The 23419-nt window shown below is 47.4% G+C and overlaps 1 protein-coding gene across 1 annotated transcript in view; it reads right to left on the bottom strand.

Moving 5' to 3' along the window:
- Positions 1–23419, bottom strand: part of CCDC90B (coiled-coil domain containing 90B) — a 91205-nt gene that overhangs the window by 1896 nt on the left and 65890 nt on the right. The window contains exons 6-8 of the mRNA XM_082244464.1: positions 20976–21047; positions 17797–17850; positions 683–797 (exon numbers count right to left, since the gene is read on the bottom strand). Coding sequence (XP_082100590.1) covers positions 683–797; positions 17797–17850; positions 20976–21047 — 241 coding nt within the window. The remainder of the gene's footprint in view (positions 1–682; positions 798–17796; positions 17851–20975; positions 21048–23419) is intronic.

Raw genomic sequence — 23419 nt, 5'->3', positions numbered from 1 at the left:
CACCCGAGCAGATGTGTCAATCAGCTTCAGGTGCCGGAATCTCTAGAAAGGGAAACAGGAAGTAAAGCCATGTGGCTTCACAGCCAGTTTACTGCCACGCTGCGCCTTGTGAATGGTGCTGTAGTCTTCTGGGACCTGTGACGTGTCCCAGAAGACTGTGGGGAAAGGAGAGGGGGCGAACTTCTGGCTCAGATTGCCGCGCCCTCAAAACCAAGTACCCCCTCCTCCAAAAAAGTGCCAAATGTGGCAGTGGAAGAGGGGGGGGGGGATGCAAACAATCGGAACTTCCCCTTTTAGGTGAAGTACTGCTTTAACTTATGTTGAATGGGCCTTTACACTCCATTCACACTACCGCGGCACGACTTGTGCACGACTTCGGGGGCGACCTGTGAAGTCGCGTGCAGCGCGACTTGCATGGACTTCACATAATGGAAGTCAATGCAAGTCGCCTCCAAGTCGCCCCGAAGTAGTACAGGAAACTTTTTCTAAGTCGGAGCGACTTGTGTTGCTCCTATTAAAACAGCTCCTGTACTATATTATGGGAGCGTGAGGACCGCTGACAAGTCGCGGTAGTGTGAATGGGGTCTTAGTAAATAAGATCTTTTTCTTCTTAATCTTTCAATCTCAACCCCTAGAGACGATGAAAAAACCAGAATGAACTAATTGGGAAGACCAATCTTACCGGCTAAATAACGAATGGTTTCAAGTTTATGGGACTCCATGAGAGTTTTTAGAGAAGCAATGTCTATATCGATCTTCTTGTGGATCTCTGTGATGACACCATCGGTAGTCGCACTCTGTAAAACATATACAGTACACATGAAAAGATTACATTCCGCATCATTTTAAATTGTGCTCGGCAAACACATAGAGCACGTATCAAACAGCTTTGCCAAATCACTTTGTTACATTGAGTAAAGTACCTTTTTCAAGTTATATGGATTCCATTGGAGGGCTTTTTGAGTCCCTTCTGACCTGTATGGTTAACCTCTTCTGGACAGCCCCACGCACATATATTGCGGCAGGGCGGGCTCTCCTGCACAAAATCACGTACCTGTATCACGTACCGCCAGCAACCCACTCCCACTGTGACTGGACACAGCGGGAGCCAATCAGCAAGTCCGGCGGACCCGATGTTCGCCGGCACCCCGCGGTCATTCTCAGGAGAGGCAGAATTGGTGGTCTGCCTATGTAAACAAGGCAGACCGCCGTTCTGTGGGAGGGGAAGATAGAGATCTTGTGTTTCTGTAAGCATGAACACAGATCTCTGTCTTCCCCCAGTTAAAGCAAACCCCCCTGCCCCCAGTTAGAAAGAACTCCCTAGGAGGAGCACATTTAACCATTTGATCACCCCTGATGTTAACCCCTTCCCTGCTAGTGTCATTAGTGCAGTGACTGTGCATATTCTTTTTAGCACTGATCAGTGTATTAATGTCGCTGGTCCCAAAAAAGTGTCAGTTAGTGTCCGATTTGTCTGCCGCAATGTCGCAGTCTCGCTAAAAATCCCCGATTGCCGCCATTACTAGTAAAAAAAAAAATCCATACAAATATCCCATTGTTTTTTTTTTTTAAACCAAAAACATGTGGCAGAATACATATTGGCCTAAATTGATGAAGAAATTAGATTTTTTACATTTTCCTATTGGATGTGTTTTATAGCATAAAGAAAAAAAAATGGGATATTTAACTATTCAGAGAAAGGGAATACAATAAGACACGTGGCCACTCACTAAAACTAGAGGAAAGAAGGTTTAACGTTAAAATACGTAGGGGGTTCTTCACTGTAAGAGAAGTAAGGATGTGGAATTCTTTTCCGCAAACACTCGTTTCAGCAGGGAGCATCGATAGTTTCAAAAAACTATTAGATGGGCACCTTAAAGACCACAACATACAGGGGTATACAATGTACGGTTAACAGCAAACACACACACACACACATCATAGGTTGAACTGGATGGACTGATGTCTTTTTTCAACCTCACTAACTATGTAACTTACCGTAAGATCCATTTCTCTGTGTGCATTGATGGACACAGCTCACCAGGATTCTGGAACCATTGAGTTATACTGCCCCCTACAGGAGTAGGACATTACGCAGAAAAAAGAGCTTGAATACGCATATGGGCAGTCCCTGGTGGTATACATCCCCCTCTCTGCTATAGGTACTCAGTTTTGTGAGCAGAGGTGATAGCCACCAAAAAAGCCATCTTCTGGGACAGTGTAAGCAGGGGAATCTCCTGAATATTTTCAAAGGGAGGCTTCTGGAGAACTGAAAGCACCAAGTTCAGATCGCAGGGCGGTGGAGGAGACCACACAGGTGGTGTCAGATGTCAAACCCCTTGAATAAAAGGTAGGCACCAGGGAATGCGTGGCCAGGGGTCGCTGAAAGAAGACCGCCAAGGCCGACACTTGGCCTTTGATGGTACTCGGCCAATTTTTGCTCAACCCCCAGTTGAAGGAAGGTCAAAATCTGAGCCACCAAAAAAAACGAGGGTGAACACTAATCGACTCACACCACGAAATATACACTTTCCACGTACGATGGTAGATCTTCCTAGAGGTAGACTTCCTAGCCTTCAGCAGTGTCCGACACACCGACCCAGGCAAACCTCTATCCTTCAGCACCTGGCTTTCAACAGCCAAGCTGTCAAAGCCAGTGACTGTAAAGCAGAATGGAAGATTGACCCTTGGGACAAGAGATCCGCCCTGAGAGGCAGTTTCCAAGGGACGTCTGCACCAAGCATCACCAGGTCAGTGTACCAAGACCGGCGAGTCCAGTCCGGGGCCATCAGAATGACCGGAATCCCCTCGATTCTGCATATGAACCACAGCAGAAGCTTGAGAGGAGGGAAAGCGTAGATCAGACAATACTGGCCCCACGGGGCCACCAGAGGGTCTGTGGCGTCCGCCAGAGGATCCCGAGACCTTGCTAAAAACCTCTGCACCTTTCTGTTGAGTCAGGACGCTTACAGATCCACCTCAGGGTGCCCCACCGGAGACATATCTGATGAAACAAGTCTGGATGAAGGGACCACTCCCCTTGGTCCAATGCCTGCCTACTGAGATAGTCCGCCTGCCAGTTTTCCACTCCTGGAATGTGTATGGTGGAGAGGGCCGGAACGAAGCGTTCTGCCCACCGGAGAATGCCAGGTTATCTCCAGAGCTGCCAATACACTTTTTTTTCCACCCAAGTGATTGACATAAGCCACCGCAATGCCACTGTTTGACTGAATCCGCACTGGAAGCCTCCGGAGTCGATCTGTCCAGTGATCCAGGCACAGCCTGATTGCCCAGAGTTCCAAGACAATGATCGGGAGTCTGGACACTTCCAGTGTCCAAACATCCTGAGCAGAGCTCAGACCCAGGACACCTCCCCATCCGGACAGACTGGCATCCGTGGTGACCACTATCCAATAAAAGGGGAGAAAAGATTTGCCCTGTCGAAGAACCAGAGAGCGAAGCCACCAGACCAGAGACCCTTTGGTTTCCCGGCTCAGCCGGATCAGATTGTCCAGAGACTTCGGACACTTGTCCCATTTGACCAAGATCTCCCTTTGCAGGGACCCCGTATGGAACTGTGCAAATGGAACCGCCTCGAAGGTAGATACCATCAGGCCCAGCACCCGCATGGAAGTCTGGAGAGATGACCATCTGCTGGACAGCAGGAGATGAATCTCAGCATGAAACTTCTGGAGTTTGTCCAGAGGAAGGAACATTATGGCTAGAGCTGAATCCAGAATCAGACCCAGATAATCCAATTTTCTGGATGGAATCAGAGCAGACTTCCGGTAATTCTGAAGCCAACCGAACTTCCCTTAAGAGTCTGTATAGTAATCTCCACGTCATCCATCAGAGCAGCAGAGGACTCCGCTTGCAAGAGGAGGGCGTCCAGATAGCCCAGTACTGCAATTCCCAGCTGATGTAGCAATGCCAGAACCGGGGACAACACTTTCATGAAGACCCGAGGAGTGGAGGCGAGACCAAAGGGTAACGCCACAAACTGATAGTGCACATCTGCTACAGCAAAACGGAAGAAGCGCTGGTGCTGGGCACATATTGGTATGTGCAAGTAAGCATCTTTGATGTTGATACAAGCAAGAAAATCCCCGATGTAGGGATGCCACTACCGTGCGAATGGACTACATTCTGAACTTCTGCACCTGCATAAAATAGTTCAGGGCCTTGAGGTCCAGAATCAGACGTACCTTGCCCTCTTTCTTTGAGACCGTGAACAGGTTTATATAAAAACCCTGAAACCATTCTGTGGCCGGACCCGGGACAATAACACCCTGAAGCAGCAGGTCTTGTACCGCTCCAAAGAGAGCTTGCAATCGGTCAGGGGACAGACACACATTAGAAGGAAAGTATCTTTCCCGAGGGAAAGAACGAAACTCAATCTTGTAGTGCATCACTTCGTGGACCCATTTGTCCTGTACCCAGGAGGTCCACGGGCCCGGAAACCAGCGCAGACGTCCTCCCACCCCAGGCACAGGTAAGGGCGCACCTTCATGCTAAAGGAGCCTTGTCCACGGGTCTAGAGAATTCCGCTCTCGGCTTGCCAGGCAAGGGCCACTTGGAACCTCCCAAGGAGGACTTTAAAGGTTTTGAACCCTTGTCAGTGGACCCTGAAGGATGAAAAAACTTCTTGTGAGCCGAGAAAGGCCAGCAACGTCTGTGACGAGGTTCCTTACCTTTTCCAGCCTGCGGAAGAAAAGTACTCTTTTCCCCTGTGAGATTCTTAATGATGTCATCTAGAGTAGCCCCAAACAGGCGATCGCCCTGAAAGGGTAAATCAGTCAAAGCTTTTTTTTTTTTTTTTTTAGAGGTTTGGTCCACAGACCAACACTTAAGCCACAATACGCGCCTAAGTACCACTGCTGGAACGGACAGTCTGGAGATAAGGAAAGCCGCATCTAAAAAGGCATCACATTTACACTGCAAACCCTGGACCAACTGGTCGGCCAGTTCAGCAAAGGCAGGGGGGGCTGCTCACCCTCTAGGTCAGGGCGCAAAAGTTTAGCCCATCCGGTCATAGTTTGCGACACCAAGGCAATAGTGAAGACTGGCCTAAGCCCTGAACTGGCAACAGCCTCCGCTTTTCTGTCGGCCAGGTCTTTAAAAGTCAGCGATTCCTCAACTGGAATCATGATTTCCTTATACAACCTGGAAACCAGGGGGTCCACCACCAGTGGAACAGTCCACTTTTTAAGGAGGGACTCCTCAAAAGGGTACCTTACCTCAAAGCGTTTCAGAACCACAAAGGGACGTTTTGGACGCTCCCACTCTTTTTGGGACAAATTTGTCAAAATAGGAGGGATAAGGGAACACTTTTGCTGCATGAGACGGCTTGTGAGTGCCAAAGGGGACAGCCACTTTGGCCGCAGCTTCAAGTGCATCTGCCATTTTTAAAGTTTCACGCACAGATACAATCAGTGCATTCATAAGCGCCTTCTCGTGTGCAGCCACAGGTGTGGAGGAATCATCCTCACTATCTGATAATTCAGGAAGGGTGGCCACAGACCCCGCAAGGTGGGCCACGTCCGCGGTGGCTGAATCAGATTCAGGATTTGAGGAGACAGATGAGGCAGGGGAGGGCGGGGGGCTCTTTTTGATAGCCCACTGCCCAAAAGCCACCTCCAACAAGAACACAAAGGACTCCAGGACCGCTGTCAATGCATCAATGGATAGTTGGGACAAGGAGGGCCCAATAGCCTCAGAGGGGGTCAGGTGGGGAAACGTGCCCCAAAGACTCCATGAGCAAATAGGGGAACCCCCACAAAAAGCGTCACAATCCTGCAGCAGAGAGAGGCCACCAGACTCACCACCCTACCGAAAAAGCACCGGCTGCACCAGGGATAGCACCGCCGGCCATTGAAACAATACAGGCTACAACAAAATGGCCACCACATGCAGCTCTACGAGGCTTCCAGGGACCCAGGAGGGATCCCTGGAGCCCAAGATGCAACCTGAGGGAATAGAGGAACCGGGCACAGGGCACTCATAGCAGGTAGAGTCCATCCCCCCTCCAGCCAATAGCCCGGTCGCAGGTGGCGCACCCCCTCCGCCCTCACTACCAATATAGTACCATACCCCAGCCCCAGACACATCCCAGACCACCACGCTACTACCCCAGATGGGGGGGGGGGTGGGGTGGAGGACTTCATGACCCACAGGGACCACCAGTGTGCAGGGGGGTCTGATGGGAAGGAAGGGAACCCAAGGGTCTGACCATCCTAGTGAGAGTCCCGCGTCCACCCCAAAACCCCCCCCACCATACCAGGAACAAGGTGTGCACAGCTCCAGACAGAACCTCCTCACCATTGAAATGATGGGGGGCTGTGGGCCAGGAGGAACGCTGCGATTCAGGCCGAGACCAGAACATATGCTACCTCACGAGGTGTTTGACTCACAGGCCAGCCCCCGTCCAGTGGGGCTTTATCGCGGCCGACCTAGCACGGAGCTCTGGTCTGCACACGCTCGCTGGACAGACTGGGGTGACCACTGGATTAAGATTATCCAGCCCATCGCCTAGTCCGGCAGTTGACTGTAGATCTTACAGGAAAAAAACGGGAGAAAAAAAAGCCATTTAAAAGGAGAAATTTGCCAGGACCAAAAATCCCAGCAGGGAACTAGGTACTTACTGCTAACTAGGTAGGACCTATAGCAGAGAGGGGGAGTATACCACCAGGGACTGCCCATAGGTGTAGTCAAGCTCTTTTTTTCTGCCTAGTGTCCTACTCCTGTAGGGGGCAGTATAACCCAATGGTTCCAGAATCCTGGAGAACTGTGTCCATCAATGAACGAAGGAGAAATCGTTTTTTTTTTTTGTTTATAGCGCAAAAACCAAAAGCTGCAGAGGTGATCAAATATCACCAGAAGAAAGCTCTATTTGTGGGTAAAAAAGGGCATCAATTTTGTTGGGTACGGTCGAAAAAACGCTCAATTGTCAGTTAAAGTAATGTAGCGCTGTGTGGCCTGGTCATGAAAAGGGGGGGGGGGGGAACCTTCCGGGGCTGAAGAGGTTAAACTATGAATATTAAATTGCTGTTCCCTTGTGTGGGATAAAGCCTACGCAAAGCTCATATGATCTTATGCTTTGGATGCCAAATGTTTAGTTATAAGTCTTAGGACTAAACGCATCAATGTAAAAGTGCCAAAGTGTTCAAACATTGCTATTACTACTGGGATTCATCTTTGTGGTATCTCCTGTTCCCTAGACTCATTGCATGGATCGGTCTGTTAAAAATTCTTGTGCATTCATTGTGGAAAAGTTGGTGAGATGGGCAGCTGTTTGGAGGTGCCTGTGAGCTGGATCAGCATTTATTGCCAAAACTCTTATGAACGCCTTGAGCATTCAGGATGTGTATTTACAGCAGTCAGCCTAAGGCCCCTTTCATGTGTGTGCGACCAGAACGGTGCGTGATTTTTTTTCCACAATTTTTTTTGCCTTGATTTTGACTGGACTTGAAGCAATGCCTGTGTAGTCTTGAGGTCTATGGACCTCAAGTCGCATCAAAGTCGTGCAGGGATGACTTTGAAGTCATTGTGACTTGAAGTTGCACAGATATGAATGGTACTTATTCGAACTTACTTAACACTACTCAACACTACACAGGTAGGCAGCAAATACTCAGGCACTCTCACTACACCCTCCTCAGCCAGCATCCCCATTGCACACAATCAGTCTTCATAGTCACTGTCACCATCTTTTCTATTAGTTTGTGTCGCTCTGCTCCTGCTCAGCCGCCCCTGTAAACTGACGCTTGCAGGGCTTGTCAGCAGCTTCCTTCTCCCTCAGTCAGCCTGCCTCTCACTGCTCCTGCCGCCTTTGCCTGTCACCCTCCCACTCTGCTCAGCAGTTACACTTACCCGCTGCCTCCCCGGTCAACCTGTCACCTCTTGGTCTCCTCCCGCACTTGATCCCTGGGTCTCCTGACGCCGCTCCTGGTCCCCTGGTCACCTGCCGCAGCCGCTGCCTCTCACAATCTCCTCCTCGGCCCCCCCCCCCCCCCCCGGGTTACCAGCCGCAGCTGCCTCTCAGTCTTGGTGGGAGTGGGGGGGGTCTGGTCAGCAGCAGCTCTCACTTCACGCTGCCTCAGTGACAGCATTTTCACCTTCCTCTCAGAAAGTAACATCACTGTGACAGGAGTCACTTTGGCTGGGGGGCTTGTGGAACCCAGATTACTTTAGAGGGAAACTCCTTCTTCAGCTTCCTCAGCCCCTCCTATGTGTAAGTCACCCTGTGTCTATTAAGGGCACAGGGTGACCAAGAACCCCAGTCGGGTCTGCACAAACCAGACTCACTGTACAACCACACCGGACTGTGTGATTTGTGTTGAAAGGGTGAGGGGCTCTTTCCCTTGGGACAATAATATTTCTGATCAGTGTCCCTCAGGAAATATATGAAGATGAGCGGTTTGACTTTTCAGATTACTAAAATATTGCAGCAGTGTCTCATAGACTCTTGCTAGATAGTGAGGTGGGGTGTGTTATTGTTAAGTATTCCATTGTTCTATTGTTTCTGTCTGTCTTAAGATCAACCTATTATGGGATGTATATGTGTATGTGGATTGGCTGCTAAGCGGGAGGGGAGGTTGTCCCTCAGTGTATATCTCTTTGTGCCTGTGTTCGAATAAATAGTTCTTATCCAAGAAAGTTCCTTAACTTGTACAAGCCAAGTTGTTGGCTAGCTTTGTATGGGGGCAGCTAGGATTTGATATCTATGTTCATGACTGCGAGGAAGCCGTATACTGACAGAAGACCACAAGTACAGTGTGGGTCAGCGGTTCCGTTACAAGCACCACCTGCTGTTAGTTATGGTTGGTCAAAATGTCCCTGGACTTCCCTCTTTTCCCACATTAGATTATCCTATACCCCTGAAAATGTCCCTGGACTCCCCTCTTATCCCCATTATATTATCCTATACCCCTGAAAATGTCCCTGGACTCCCCTCTTATCCCCATTATATTATTCTATATCCCTGAAAATGTCCCTGGACTCCCATCTTATCCCCATTAGATTATCCTATACCCCTGAAAATGTCCCTGGACTCAGGGACTGAATGCAAGAAATCTAAAAGATTCCTCAATTCACATAAATGGCATGGATGAATGCATCCCTCCCGGCTAGGCTATGGCAGTGCTGGCTGTCAGAATATCTGGACAGCGCCTGCAGTTCGTTGGCTGCAAGTGCTGGTTGTTTGACAATTTTCACTGTGCCAAAAGCTAACTGAGTAATTGACTTCTGTTGAGCCAGGAGGGTCACCCACTGTTAGAATTTTGGTGGATTCAGAGAAATTAGATTAAATTCTAACAGTGTTTCGCCCAGCTAAAAAAAGTAAAGACAAATGGGAAGAGGGGAGGAAGAAGGAAAGGAGGGCAATAAGAGGAACACATGTACCTTATCCTTGTACCATTACTGATCCTTTGCCTATACTTGTAGCAGGACTTGGCACTCCATGTAAAAGATAACTTTATGGAGAATTACAAGACTTCAAATCGATTTTGTATTCAGTATTTTAAAGGACAAACCAGTCCTGACATATTAGAAACTTTACCCTAAAATCAGATATGAATATAACAAGCGTCTCATCTGTAATAGATCAAAGCCTGGCCATGAAAAGAAGAGATCTCATCCCTGCTTGTAATGGAGAGTGCGGAGGGTGCTCGGAGGGGAACATAATGCACACAAATCCCAAGTGTGTATTAATTATACAATGTACGCTGGGAATACCACTGCTTTATTAATAAAGGTAGACTTACAGAATGGGGTCATGCCTGGGTTATATAGAAGAGTCTGAGTATCCAGTCTTAGATTATTATAAAAAGGAGAAGGCTGACTTAGAAAATGTTAAAAAAAAAACAAATTGCTACATTTTTTTATTTTCTATGCAATCAATTGACAAAAAAATATAAAAAAAGAATCCCCTCCCCTTTTGTGTTTAGTGAAGACATCATATGTATACAGATCCAACTACATATATCTCATATTATATTGTAGCCCGTACATGTTGCAGTCTGACAATGTATATTCCATCCGGTATGAAGTCCGGTGTTCATCCAGCCTAGCCCTCCCTGGTCATTACCGGGAGGAAGTGGTAATCTCACGATCCTCCTTTTCTCATAAATTGGGAGATCCAAATATATATCCCTTACTGTTACAATGGGCGAGAATACCATTTTATCTATTGGTTATAGTTCAATGTATTATGTAATAATTCGTAAAAATGATTATGTTATATATATGTCTCTTCTTTGAAATGTGATTATTCTTTAGACGCATATAAAAAGATTCCCTGAAGAAACAAATATTCTGCGAAACGCGTTGGGTTATATGTACAATATGAAGCAAACACATGACACACTTTCAAATTTCAACATTGAGCCGCGGTGTCAAACATATGTTTGTATAAACTTTATAACTTGTTTGTTTTTTAACTTCGTACAATAAAAATGGGATTTTTTAATTACCGTAAAATACATTTCTCTGATGTTCACTGATGGACACAGCTTCTGGTATTCTTAACCATTGGGTTATACTGCCCCCTACAGCAGTAGAAAACTCAGGGGGTATACTCCCTCTCTCTGCTATAGCATTCAGTTTTGTTACAAGCAGTGTCAGGAGAATTATAACTCCCCAGAGGGGTGGGTCCTGTGTCTGTCAATGAACATCAGAGAAATGGATTTTACGGTAAGTCAAAAATCCCATTTTCTCTTTCGTTCATTGACGGACACAGCTTCTGGTATTCTTAACCATTGGGATGCCCCAAAGCAGTGTTAAACATGAGGAGTGGGAAACAGCAAAAAATTCCCAAGGCTAAACATTAGCCAACCAGGCAACAGGACTCAACCAAACAATTGGAGCCCAACTGAGAAAATCAATTAACCCTCAAAGAGGATCAGGTCCTCTTAAAGAGCAGCCTGCAAAACCTTGCCCGAAAGGAAGCATCTGCAGATGCCAAACACATCCACTTTATAAAACTTTGTAAAAAAGTGCACCGACGACCAGGTGGCCGCCTTGCAAACCTGCGTCACTGACGCCTGATGACGGACGGCCCAGGAGGCACTAAGTGCCCTAGTAGAGTGCGCCTTGACAGGGAAAGGAGGAGCCTGACCCCTGATGGAATAGGCCTGAGCAACCGTCATTCTGACCCCTCTAGAAATGGTGGCAGAGGAAGCGGACAACCCTTTACGAGGTCCATCCGTGAGCACAAATAGAGAGTCTGATTTCCTGAAAGACTCCGTAGCTGCCAGGTACACCCTAATTGCCCGGACACGTCCAAGGCATGCAAGACAATTTTCTTTGGATGTTTAAGCCTGGGTCACAGGGAAGGAAACACAATGTCTTTATTCAAATGAAAATCAGAGACACCTTAGGAAAGAACAACGGACAGGGGGCGAAGCACCACCATATCCCTGTGAATCACCAGATAAGGTGAACGACAGGATAACGCAACCAGGTCCAACACCCTGCGTGCAGAGGTGATAGTTACCAAAAAGGCCACCTTCTGGGAGAGCGTAAGCAGGGGAAACTCCCGAAGATTCTCAAAGGGAGACTGCTGGGAGAACTGAAAGTACCAAATTGAGTTTCCAAGGTTTCAAAGGAGACCACACTGAAGGGACCAAGTGTCTAACACCCTGAAGAGAGGTATGCACCAGAGCTGTAGCCAAGGGTCGTTGGAAGAAGATCGCCAAGGCCAACTTCTGTTCTGTTGAAGGAAGGTCAAGATCTGATCAATGAAAAAAGAGCTAGGAGGAACCCCAAGGGATTCACATCACGCAATCTACATCTTCCACGTACGATAGTAGATCTTCCAAGAAGTAGATTTCCTAGTTTTTAACAGCATAGGAATCACTGATTCAGACAATCCCCTATCCTTCAGCACCTGGCTTTCAACAGCCAAGCCGTCATACCCAGCGACTGTAAAGCAGGATGGAAGATTAGGCCTGGGAACAGCAGATCCTCTGAGGGGAAGCCACCAAGGAAACGTCGGCAACCAGCCTCACCAGGTCGGCGTACCAGGCCCGGCGGGACCAGTCCGGGGCCACTAAAATGACTCGAATCCCTTCTGCCTCGATCCTGTAGAAGTCTTGACAGAAGCTTGAGAGGAAGGAAGGTGTAAATCAGACAATACTGACCCCAAGGGGCCACCAGCTTGTCTGTGGCGTTCGCCAAAGAATCCCGTGACCGAGCCATGAACCTATGTACCTTTCTGTTGAGCTGACGCCAACAGATCCACCTTGGGGTTGCCCCACCAGAGACAACTGATGAAAACCCTTCCGGATGAAGAGACCATTCCCCCTGGTCTGACGCCTGCTGACTGAAGTAATCTGCTTGCCAATAATCCACTCTGGGAAAGTGAACGGCGGAAAGGGCTGGAACAAAATGTTCTGCCCACCTGAGAATATCGGCAACCTCTAGAGCCGCCAGGACACTTCTTGTGCCCCCTTGGAGATTGACACATGCCACGGCCGTGGCATTGTCAGAATTAATATGCACTGGACATCCTTGTAGACGATCCATCCAATGTTCCAGGTACAGCTTGATCGCTCGTAACTCAGGACATTGATCCTTGGACATTGGATTCTTTCAAGGTCCAGACCCCCTGAGCAGAATTTCTGCCGAGTATGCCTCCCCACCCGGACAGGCTGGCATCCGTGGTGACCACTTTAGTGAAGACCCGGGGAGCAGAGGCGAGACCAATTGGTAACGCACCAAACTGATCATGTTCCTATCCCACTGCAAAGCGGGGGAAGTGTTGGTGACCGACACATTGGATTGTGAAGGTAGGCATCTTTAATGTCTATGGAGGCAAGAAAATCTCCCCGATACAGGGAAACCATCACTGTTCAATAGACTCCATCCTGAACTTCTGCACCCGCACAAACCAGTTCAGCGCTTTGAGGTCCAGTACTGGACGCACCTTGCCCTCCTTCCTGGGGACTGTAAACAGGTTGAGTAAAACCCCTAAAAACATTCCCCAATCGGGACCGGGACAATCACCCCTTGAAGCAAGAGATCTTGCACCACCCCAAAGAGGCCTGTAAGAGAACTGGGGACAGTCGCACGTTGGAAGGAAAGAACCTCTCCGAAGGCCAAATACGAAATTCGATCTTGTATCCAGATTGTATGACTTTGTGGACCCACTTGTCCTGTACCAGGAAAGTCCACGGGTCCAGGAACCAGCGAAGATGTCCCCCCACCCCAGATATGGGTGAGGGCCCACCTTCATGCTGAAGGAGCATTGCCTGCGGGTCTGGAAAAGCCCACCCTCGACTTGCCAGACCAAGTTCGCTTGGATCCATCAGAGGAGGCCTTGAAAGGTCAGTCGATCCTGAGGGACGAAAAAAAACTTATGAGCCGAAAAGGCGGGCCCATGTCTGTGACGAGGGTCCTTGCCCTTAGTAGCCTGTGGAAGAAAGGTACTCTTCCCCACCGTGAGACCCTTAATGATTTCACCCAGGGTAGCTCCAAACAGGCGATCTCCTTGAAAGGAAAGAACAGCCAGGGCTTTTTTTTTTTTTTTAAAGTCTGGTCCGCTGACCAGGATTTTAGCCAAAGGACACACCGAAAGATCACTGCTGAAACAGAGATCCGAGCCACTCGGGGAGTCGCATCCAAAGATGCAGCACAGATAAACTGCAGCCCCTGAACCAGCTGGTCCGTCAGCTCAGCAAAGGCAGGTGGGAGCTGTTCTCTCTCCGGGTTATGGCGTAAAAGCTTAGCCCACTCAGTCAGAGTTTGCGACACCAGGGCAATGGTGAACACTGGCCTGAATGCCGAGCGGGCCACAGCCTCCGCCTTTGTTGTCAGCCGGGTCCTTAAAGGCCGGAGACTCTTCAACCAGAATCATGGTTGCTTTGTTTAACCTGGAAACCGGAGGGTTCACCACCGGTGGAACCGACCACTTTTTTGCAAAGGGACTACTCATAGGGGTATTGCCTAGCAAACCACATAGGGACCCCAAGTAGACACTTCGGTCGCCCTCAGAATTCTGTCAAATTAGGGGGAGAAAGGGAAACAGCTCTAGGTGGTTTGTGAGTGCCAAAGAGAACCTGCGCCCCTGTCACAGACGCAGCTGCGTCCCCCATGTTTCGAGGCTTATGCACAAATACAATCAGTGTGTCCACCAGCACCTTTTCGTACGAGGTTGCAGACGTGGAGGAATCACCCTCACTATCTTGAGTATTCTCCATTAGCCACCAGGGGGACCCACAGATAAGTGTAAAAACACTGCCAAGGGACACCCCCACCGTGCTGGCATCACCACTCGGTCGCCAGCTACTTTGGCATGGCTGCCACCAAAAATTAGACCGCCCCGACAGCGCCACCCCTTTCCAAGGGGGCGCCAAGCTGGCCGCATGGCCCAATAGGCTGGAAGCCGCGGCCTAAATTTTTGTGGAGGCCCAGCCACAAGTGCACAGATCCCAGCCAATAGGGCAAGCGGAGGAAAAAGATACCTAAAGGAAGAGCAGGGGCTTCAGCTAACTTCGCTGGGGCGCTTCCTCAACGGAGGTGCCCGACTCAGTTGCATGGCCTAGTAGCCTGCAAGTCGCGGCCTAAATTTCTGTGGATGCTTGGCCGCGAGCCCCAGTGGAGCTGATCACACAGGGACAGTGGAGGAAAGAGCGGATGCCCAAACGGAGGGTGGTGGCTTCAGCCACCCTCACAGGGGCTGCCCCCCACATAGCTCCCGACTAGTAGGCCACAAAGTCGAGGCCTACATTTTTGGCCAGATCCAGCCACGTGAGGCGCGGACCCGCAGATGCAAAATCTTCTGCTCCCCCAGCCCAACAACTGCAGCAAGGGAGCTCAGAGGACATCCCTGCCCTAGTCGCCACAAGGTGGCGGGGAACCCTGATCTGCCCCCCCCCCCCTGCGCACCAAGAAAAAAAACAGGCCAGCAGCAACCCCAACAAGCCCCCCTTAAGAGCATGTGGCAAAAGTCAGCTCATAACCTCACCCAGGGAGGGGGCCAGCAGATCCACAGTGAACACCAAAATATAGAGGGTCTGGGGGGGGAAGAAGGGGAACCCGGGGGTCCCACCGTCCCAGGGAAAGGCCCACGTCCACTCCAAAACCCTCTAGGGAAGGAGGAGAGACAGCCACTTACCATACCACAGAAACAGGGTGGGCACCGCTCCACACAGATCACCCCTCCATTGGAATGGGGAGGCTGTCGACCAGGAGGAACACAGACTCAGGCTGAGGCTAGGTTGTATGCACCCTCGCAAGATATTTAACTTGCAGGCCAGCCCCCGTCCAGTGGGGCTATGTCGTGGCCGACCTAGCGTGGAGCTGAGGCCTGCATGTGCTCGCCTCAGTGACAGCTCTACATCCCTCAAAGCCATGTTGCCTCTTGGCCCTTGAGAGGCTTTTATATGTTCAAATAAAAAAAGACATGTTATTCCTGGTTTTTTGACCAGTAGTAGTTTTTTTTAACCACTTGACCTCCAGAAGATTTACCCCCCTTCATGACCAGGCCATTTTTTGCGATACGGCACTGCGTTACTTTAAGTGACAATTGTGCGGTTGTGTGACGCTGTACCCTAATAAAATTTATGTCCTTTTTTCCCCCCACAAATAGAGCTTTCCTTTGGTTGTATTTAATCACCTCTGCATATTTTTTTTTTGCGCTATAAACAAAAAAAAAAAAACAAAAAAAAAAACAAAACAATATTTTTTACTTTCCGCTATAAAACATATCCAATAAAAAATTGAAAAAAAAAAATCTAATTTCTTCATAAATGTGGGCCAATATGTATTCTGCTACAAATTTTTGTTAAAAATAAAATCCCAATAAGCGTATTTTATTTGGTTTGCGCAAAAGTTAGAGCCTCTACAAAGTATGAGATATTTTTATTTATTTTTACTAGTAATGGTGGCAAACAGCAAATTATAGCAGGACTGCGATATTGTGGCAGACATTCTGACACCAACTGATACTTTTTGGGGACTAGTGACACTAATACAGTGATCAGTGCTAAAAATATGTACTGTCACTGTATTATGACACTGGCTAGGAAGGGGTTAACATCAGGGGCAATCAAAGGGTTACATGTGTGCCTAGCCAGTGTTTTACTACAGTGTGGGAGGTGCTTTTACTATGAGGAGACATGGATACTTGTCCTTGCTTTGCAGAGACACAAGATTTCATGCCTTCCCTCTTGTCAGAACGGAGATCTGTGTTATTTACAATGGCAGATTGCAGGTTTTCCTCTCTGCTCGATGATTGGCGGGTGCCAATGGACATCGAGTCCATGGTACCTACCGCTCAGCTCCCGCTGAGTGTGATCAGCGGGAGCCGAGCGGTAGGTACCATGGACTTGATGTAGCTCGAACCTCCAGCTCGAACCGCTGGAGGCGCACATGCATGCCCCCTACCTGGAAGAGCCAAATCACGTATATATGCACGATGCTATACTGCTATAGGGTGGATTTTAACTACCTCAATAAATGGGCACTTAAACCCCCTTCCTTCCCAGACCAATTTTCAGCTTTTAGCGCTGTTGCATTTTGAATGACAATTGCGCGGTCATGCAACAGTGTACCTAAACCAAATTTGTGTCATTTTTCCCCACAAATAGAGCTTTCTTTTGGTGGTATTTGATCACCGCAGGTTTTTTCTTTTTTGGTGCACAAATAAAAAAAGGCCGAAAAGTTTGAAAAAAAAAAAAAAGTTTTTTTGTTTAGGTTATAAAATTTTGTAAATAGATAAGTTTTTTCCTGCACTGATGAGCACTGATGACGCCGCACTGATGAGGAGACACTGATGGGGTGGCACTGATATGCAGCACTGATGGGCACTGATAGGTAGCACTGATATGCAGCACTGATGGGCACTGATATGTGGCACTGATAGATAGCACTGATAGGCAGCATTGGTGGGCACTGATAGGCAGCGCTGATGGGCACTGATAGGCAGCACTGATGGGCACTGATTGGCGGCACTGATGGGCACTGATAGGTGGCACTGATGAGGGGCACTGATAGGCAGCACTGGTGGGCAATAATGGGCACTGGTGGGCGGCACTGATAGATGGCAATAACGGGCACTGGTGGGCAGCACTGATAGGGGGGCACCACTGGCAGGCTCTCTGAGCCCTGTTTGCCATCCCTGGTGGCCATGGGGAGCATCCCTGGTGGTCATGGGTGGGCATCCCTGGTGGCTCTAGTGGCACCCCCTCCCCCCAGGGCTGTACTGGTAATCAATTATCTGATTACCAGCACAGACCCCCCCTGTGATCAGTGAGTAATTAGAAATACTCACTGATCCCCCTGGCTGCAGCACCGATCCTCTCCTTCTCCTCACTGACAGGATCTGTCAGAAGGAGAAGAGATCGAAGCCGTTACAACGGCTCTATTTACATTACATGACGGCTGTGATTGGACACAGCCGTCATGTGATCAGGTGGGCCAATCACAGGGCCCTCCTGCCGCATCTTGTTGCTCTGTGTCCTAGGGACACAGTCACATCGAGATCGCCCCGCTGCACGTGCCCGCGGCGGCGCGATCTCTCTCCTTCTGAAGGACGTTCCGGAACGTCCGATCAGAAGGACGAGACTCCCACCCGGCCGTATATGTACTATGGCCCAGGTGGGAGGTGGTTAAATGGTCAATTTTTTTATTTATTTGAAATACTGAAAAAAATACATTTTGTTCACATTTAAAATGACACTTAAAATTAAGTTTCTTATAAAGTAACAAAAAAAAAAAAAAGGTTAATTTTACACATTATTTTTATGCAACCATAAATTTTGTGAGAACATTTCAAGGGGAGCAATATTAATAAATCACCTTTTTATGGAACTCTGTGCTGGCTTCCATCAGCTTCTTCTCTTGATCTGTGAACTAAAATATAAGAAATATGTTTATTATCTAAAATATAAGAAATAGGTTTATTATCTAAAATATAAGAAATAGGTTTATTATCTAAAATATAAGAAATAGGTTTATTATCTAAAATATAAGAAATATTTATTATCTGCAGAAACAGCACCATAATCTGATGTAAGTTTTAGAACTGCTGGTTCCGCTCAGGAATCTCTGAGGAATGCGATTCACATGCAGTTCAGTGCGGCGCGATTTCAGCCCATTCATTTTGAACAGGCTGAAATCCCATCGCACCAAAAGTAGTTCAAGCACTACTTTTAAAAAAAAGACTGCATCCTGATCACAGGGTACTTTGGGAACCGTGCAATCCGATGCAGACAAACGCACTGAATTTGTGACCTGTATTTGGGGTGTCATGGGAGCGTAACCTTCACACCCGCTGTAGATCACAACTGCAGTGCGTATTGAATGTGTGGGAAACGAGCATGGAACGCGAGTTTCCTGTACCGTGTTCTGTTGTGAACAAGGTTGTTACCCCCCCCCCCCCCCCCCAAAAAAAAAAAAAAAAAACAAACCCTGTAAGACAAAGGCATAATATGCTAGTGTGCATCGCATACTAGCTCATTATGAACTACTTACCTTAGAACAAAGCCCCCGCAGTGCCGCCCGCTAACCGGTGACACAGCCGACATGTTCGGCCGTCCTGCTTCCTGGTTCATGTCCTCCGGCCATCTGATTGGCCAGAGGTGCGATGACATCACTCCCGCGCATGCGCACGGGAGCCGCCGTTCACGGCACAGGGCTCTGAAGTTCCTTCGGAGCCCATGCACCGATGACGTCATCGGCTGCATTAAAAGTAAATATCTCCTAAACGGTGCAAGTTTAGGAGATATTTATAGTACCTATAGGTAAGTCTTGATATAGGCTTACCTTGGGTACCAACATAACAGGGGGTATACAACCACTTTAAGAGGCTACTTCCTCATATGTCACCATCATCAGTAATAATGAAATAGTAGCCAAGCACTGAAATTTCGGCCGTCGAAAATAAGGTTTTCAGCATTGTGCCGAAAGGAAAAAAGTGCCGATAACGGCTTCCGAAAACGCCTGCGATTTTACTGGATTTAGTTGCAATTTACCTTGCTTATAGTGTGTGTTTCATAGGTATGCGACTCAAAAAATGAATTTTTAATGCGTTCTTGCTGCGTTTTCAATGCAATTCAGTGGGGAGGTGTGCTTTTGGTGCAGTTTTCTTAACTGACCAAATATACAGCAAGCTGGATTTTTAACAACGTTTCAAAAGGTGCCGATAATGGCCAACAAAAAAAATCATATTCAAAAGTCAAATAGTATACATTTATAAAAAATATATATATTTTATAAAAAACGTCAATTTTGGGTTCAGCCAAGTGCATCCTGAATTTTCGGTTTTGGTACCGAAATTTTCATTTCGGTGCACCACTAAAAAAAAATTAATAAATAGTTTCTACTTTTCCTGTAGCTTGATTCAGACATTCATTTATACTGCGGCAGGGCGGCCCTCCTGCGTGAACCGACATAGGTATACGTCGGTCGCGCGCCTGCAGCTAGGGGGCGAGTGCGCGATGCCAGTGGCGCGCTCTGACCCTCACTCAGCAGCGGGGACTCCCATGTACAGGGCCGGTGGCTCAGATTGCCGCCTGACACCCGCGATCGTTCCCCGCTGAGAGAGAAGGACGTTCGGCTGTTGTAAACACATCTGACCATTCTTTTCTCTGCAATGATCATAGAGCGCCTGTGATCCTTCTATATAGGAACACAGGTAATCATTTCACAAGCCCCTCCCCCATACAGTTAGAAACACTCCCCTAGGCATACATTTAACCCCTTGATCACTTACTGTGTTAACCCCTTCCTTGCCAGTGTCATTATTACAGTAACAGTGCATATTTTTAGCACTGGTTACTGTAGTAATGTCACTGGTCCCCCCAAAAGTGTCAAAAATGTCAGTCAGGGGTCCGATCTGTCCACCGCAATGTCACAGTCCCGCAAAAAAACGCAGATCGCCGCCATTACTAGTAAAAAACAAACACACAATAAAAATGACATAAATCTTTCCCGTAGTTGGTAAATGCAATAACTTTTGCGCAAACCAATCAAAATACACTTATTGCGATTTTTTTTTTTTTTTTTTTTTAACAAAAATATGAAGCAGAAAATAAATTGGCCTAAAATGTTAAAACATTAGATTTTTACATTTTTTTTTTTTTTTGGGGAATGTTATATATCAGAAAGTGAAAAATATTGTTTTTTTTTTTTCATAATTGTCGCTCTTTTTTGTTTATAGCGCAAAAAATAAAAATCGACAGGTGATCAAATACCCCCAAAAGAAAACTCTATTTGTGGGGAAAAAAAGGACGTCAATTTTATTTGGGTAAAGCGTCGTACGACCGCGCAATTGTCTGTTAAATGCAGTGCCGAATGGCAAAATATGGCCTGGTCATTAAAGGGGCAAATCCTTCCGGTCCAGAACTGGTTAACAGATAATGATGCCAAATTCTGAGGAATGAAGGTTTTCATGTTATCGCTCAAGTGGCATTTTTGGCGCCCGTGTATAGAAGGGCAGCCCTTAGAGTTTATTTCTACTTTCAGAGCCCACCCGCGTTAGTGTATGTGTTAAAGCGTGTTGCATTAGGTATGTCTAAGAAAAAAAAAATCTATTTTTTTTTCTAGTTTAGGACAGAGTAGAGAAGGATTATAGCCTGCAGACCTGACCAATGCATTCTGATGGCGAGAAGGTCTACCCGCTGTCAGAATACAATAGCTCAGCGGGGGGATATACCCATCCACATCGAGTGTGTGGAATGGAGACATCAAGTCAGTTTTTTTCATTCAAACCTCTGGTTAAAAAAAAATAAAAAAAATACACTTGCATGGGCTGCTTTAGAGACCAGAACCGCTCATTTGTGCGACCCCCCCCCCCCCCCCAAAAAAAAAAAAAATACACATGCATTGGCTGCTTTAGAGACTAGAACCCCTCATCTGTGCTTAGGAAAAAAAGAAAATTTTACACTGTCACTGCAGCCTGTGACCACTGGATGGCAGCAGAGACATTTGATGAATGTATACTAAGCATCTTAGTAAATACCAAGGGGGTCCATTACCAAGTCCGTCAGACGACTGCGCTCCAGGTTTATGTCCAGTTTGGTGTCAGCCCGGATATGGTTGGTTTCATTCTATAAAAAGGAGAACAGAAATGTAGATCAACAAAAAGAGATTGCAACTGTGGCTACCACAATTTTCTCATCACATCAGAGTTTTAAAGCTGAACCCCAGGAATTACAAAAAGAAAAAAAAAAAAAAAAAAAAAAAAAAAAAAAGATACCCTTGCAGGGGGACCCTTCATATTGCAAGGGTTAAATTGCTCATTAAGTCGTGGGGGGGGGGGGGGTTATAGGAACAGGCTGTCCTACTTACATTTTACCTTGCTTCCCTTGCTGCCAGCACTTTTCTCTCTCCAAAGCTCCGGGTTGTGGGTGGACCCTTGCCATCTTCGTATACAAGGGCTATTGGTACGTGATGACATTAGAGTGTGACCACCGGCCAGACTGCGTTAAAGAGGCTTAGGGGCACTGGCGATGGAATGGGGAATAAGAGTATAAGTATTACAGCTCATTCGTTAACCCCCTAGCCCCCATGTGCCGAATCTCAGGTCATTTCATATCGCCCTTGCACCTCTCCTGCAGCTGTGGCGCCTCCCTCATCTCCACCCCCACCTCGTCTCAGCAGTCAGCATCAGAGAGGAGGACAGAATTCCTCCTACAGATCCTGCACTTCTCCATGCAGCCGCAGAAAGGCTCGTCTCTGCCCCCTCCCCTATCTCAGTTGTCGGCAGCAGAGAGGACGACAGAACCTCTCCTACAGATCCTGCAAATCCCTGTGCAGCTGTAGCACCCCCTCATTTCCGCCTCCCCTGGTGCCAGCTTTCAGCAGACTCCAGCCGCTGACTCCAGCCCTCCTCTGTTCCTCCTCCAGATCCTGCATATACCGCATTCCCAGCACCACCCCCAGGTTCTTCCCAGTATCAGCACAATGTAAAGGGGTGCACTGTGATGTAAGGGAGGGTAGGGGACTCTTGACTTATAGTGGGGGGGGGGGGGGGGCTCTTGACATCTGATGTAAGGGGGCGGGTGCTCTGGACATATAGTCTTACAGATACAACCATCCCTTTAAAGAGGAAGTAAAGTCTTGGGCAGAAAATATAATTTTTGTAAGAACTTACCGTAAAATTATTTTCTCAGAGTCCTCTGACAGACGCAGCCCCTTCCAAGTTTCATCACTATTGGGTAATGGCACCCTCTGCAGGAGCAGGCTAGGTAGTGAAACTTCATTAAAAAGCTTTACCTAGACACACCTCAGTTTCGTAGCCAGCAGTAAAGGAAGACAAACAACCCCAAAATAGAGGGACGGGGGCTGCGTCTGTCAGAGGACTCAGAGAAAAGAATTTTACAGTAAGTTCTTACAAAATAATAATAAAAAATAAATCTTTTTGTTTACCTGCAAAACAAATGCATAATGTGGTAGTATGCATCACATACTAGCACATTATGTGACACTTACCTGCAAACAGAGCCCACGTCGTCCCCGCTGGAGGCTGCATCCATCTTCCTTCTGGGTCTGCAGACTCCGGCTCTGTGACTGGCCGGAGCCGCATGACGTCACTTCTGCGCATGCGCGCGGTAGCCGCCGGACACAGCACAGGACTCTGAAGAAATGGCACGGGCGCCCGTTCCTTCAGAGCGCATGCACCGATGTCGTCATCCGCTGAATGCAATGTAAATATCTCCTAAATGGTGCAAGTTTAGGAGATATTTACACTACCTATAGGTAAGCCATATTATAGGCTTATATAGGTATAAAACTACAAACCGTACCCAGGGGTTTACCTCTTTAAGGGCAACAATAATGCTGACGCGGCCCGCAATGAAACTTGACTTTGACATCCCTGCCCTAATGAGCTTTTAACCTGTGCAGTAAGGGGGAGGGCCCATTGCAAGTTTTTTTTTTGTTTTTGTGCTTAGAGCTTGGCTGTAATGAAGACATTAAAGTGGTAGATTGGTGCCGGAGACATTTTTTTTTACCCTTTTGTGCGCACGCGCTAAAATATGCATTTTTTTTTCTAAAAACATAAAAAACGCAACTACTGTAAACCCCCAAAAAGGGATATAGTTTAAGGGAGCAGAGGCCCTTTCACACGGGAGTTCCATCTGTTTGTTTTTCACCGAGGGATATCGAGGGATAAAAAATAGACAGCAATTCATTTCTATGGACAAATGAGTGTAAATGGATCGTCCTCTATTTACATCCGCGTTCATTCAGTTGCATTTTTTAAAATGGAACAGCCAACGTCCAGATCCGTCAAAACAGAATGGATGTCAGATGCCATCCGTTTACATCTGTTCCGTTTGTGTCCGCTTTTAGGGTCAATTCACGCTAGTGATCGACCAATATCGTTTTTTCATTGCCGATTCCGATATTTTGGTCATCGCGTATTGGTATTGGCTGATATGGGCCGATATTTTCGTACATTTAAAAAAAAAATAATAAT

Source organism: Pelophylax lessonae (assembly GCF_965119305.1).
Source record: "Pelophylax lessonae genome assembly, chromosome: 2".
Classification (NCBI taxonomy): domain Eukaryota; kingdom Metazoa; phylum Chordata; class Amphibia; order Anura; family Ranidae; genus Pelophylax; species Pelophylax lessonae.
Note: the sequence above shows the minus strand (reverse complement) of the source record. Positions and strands in the feature narration are given on the sequence as shown.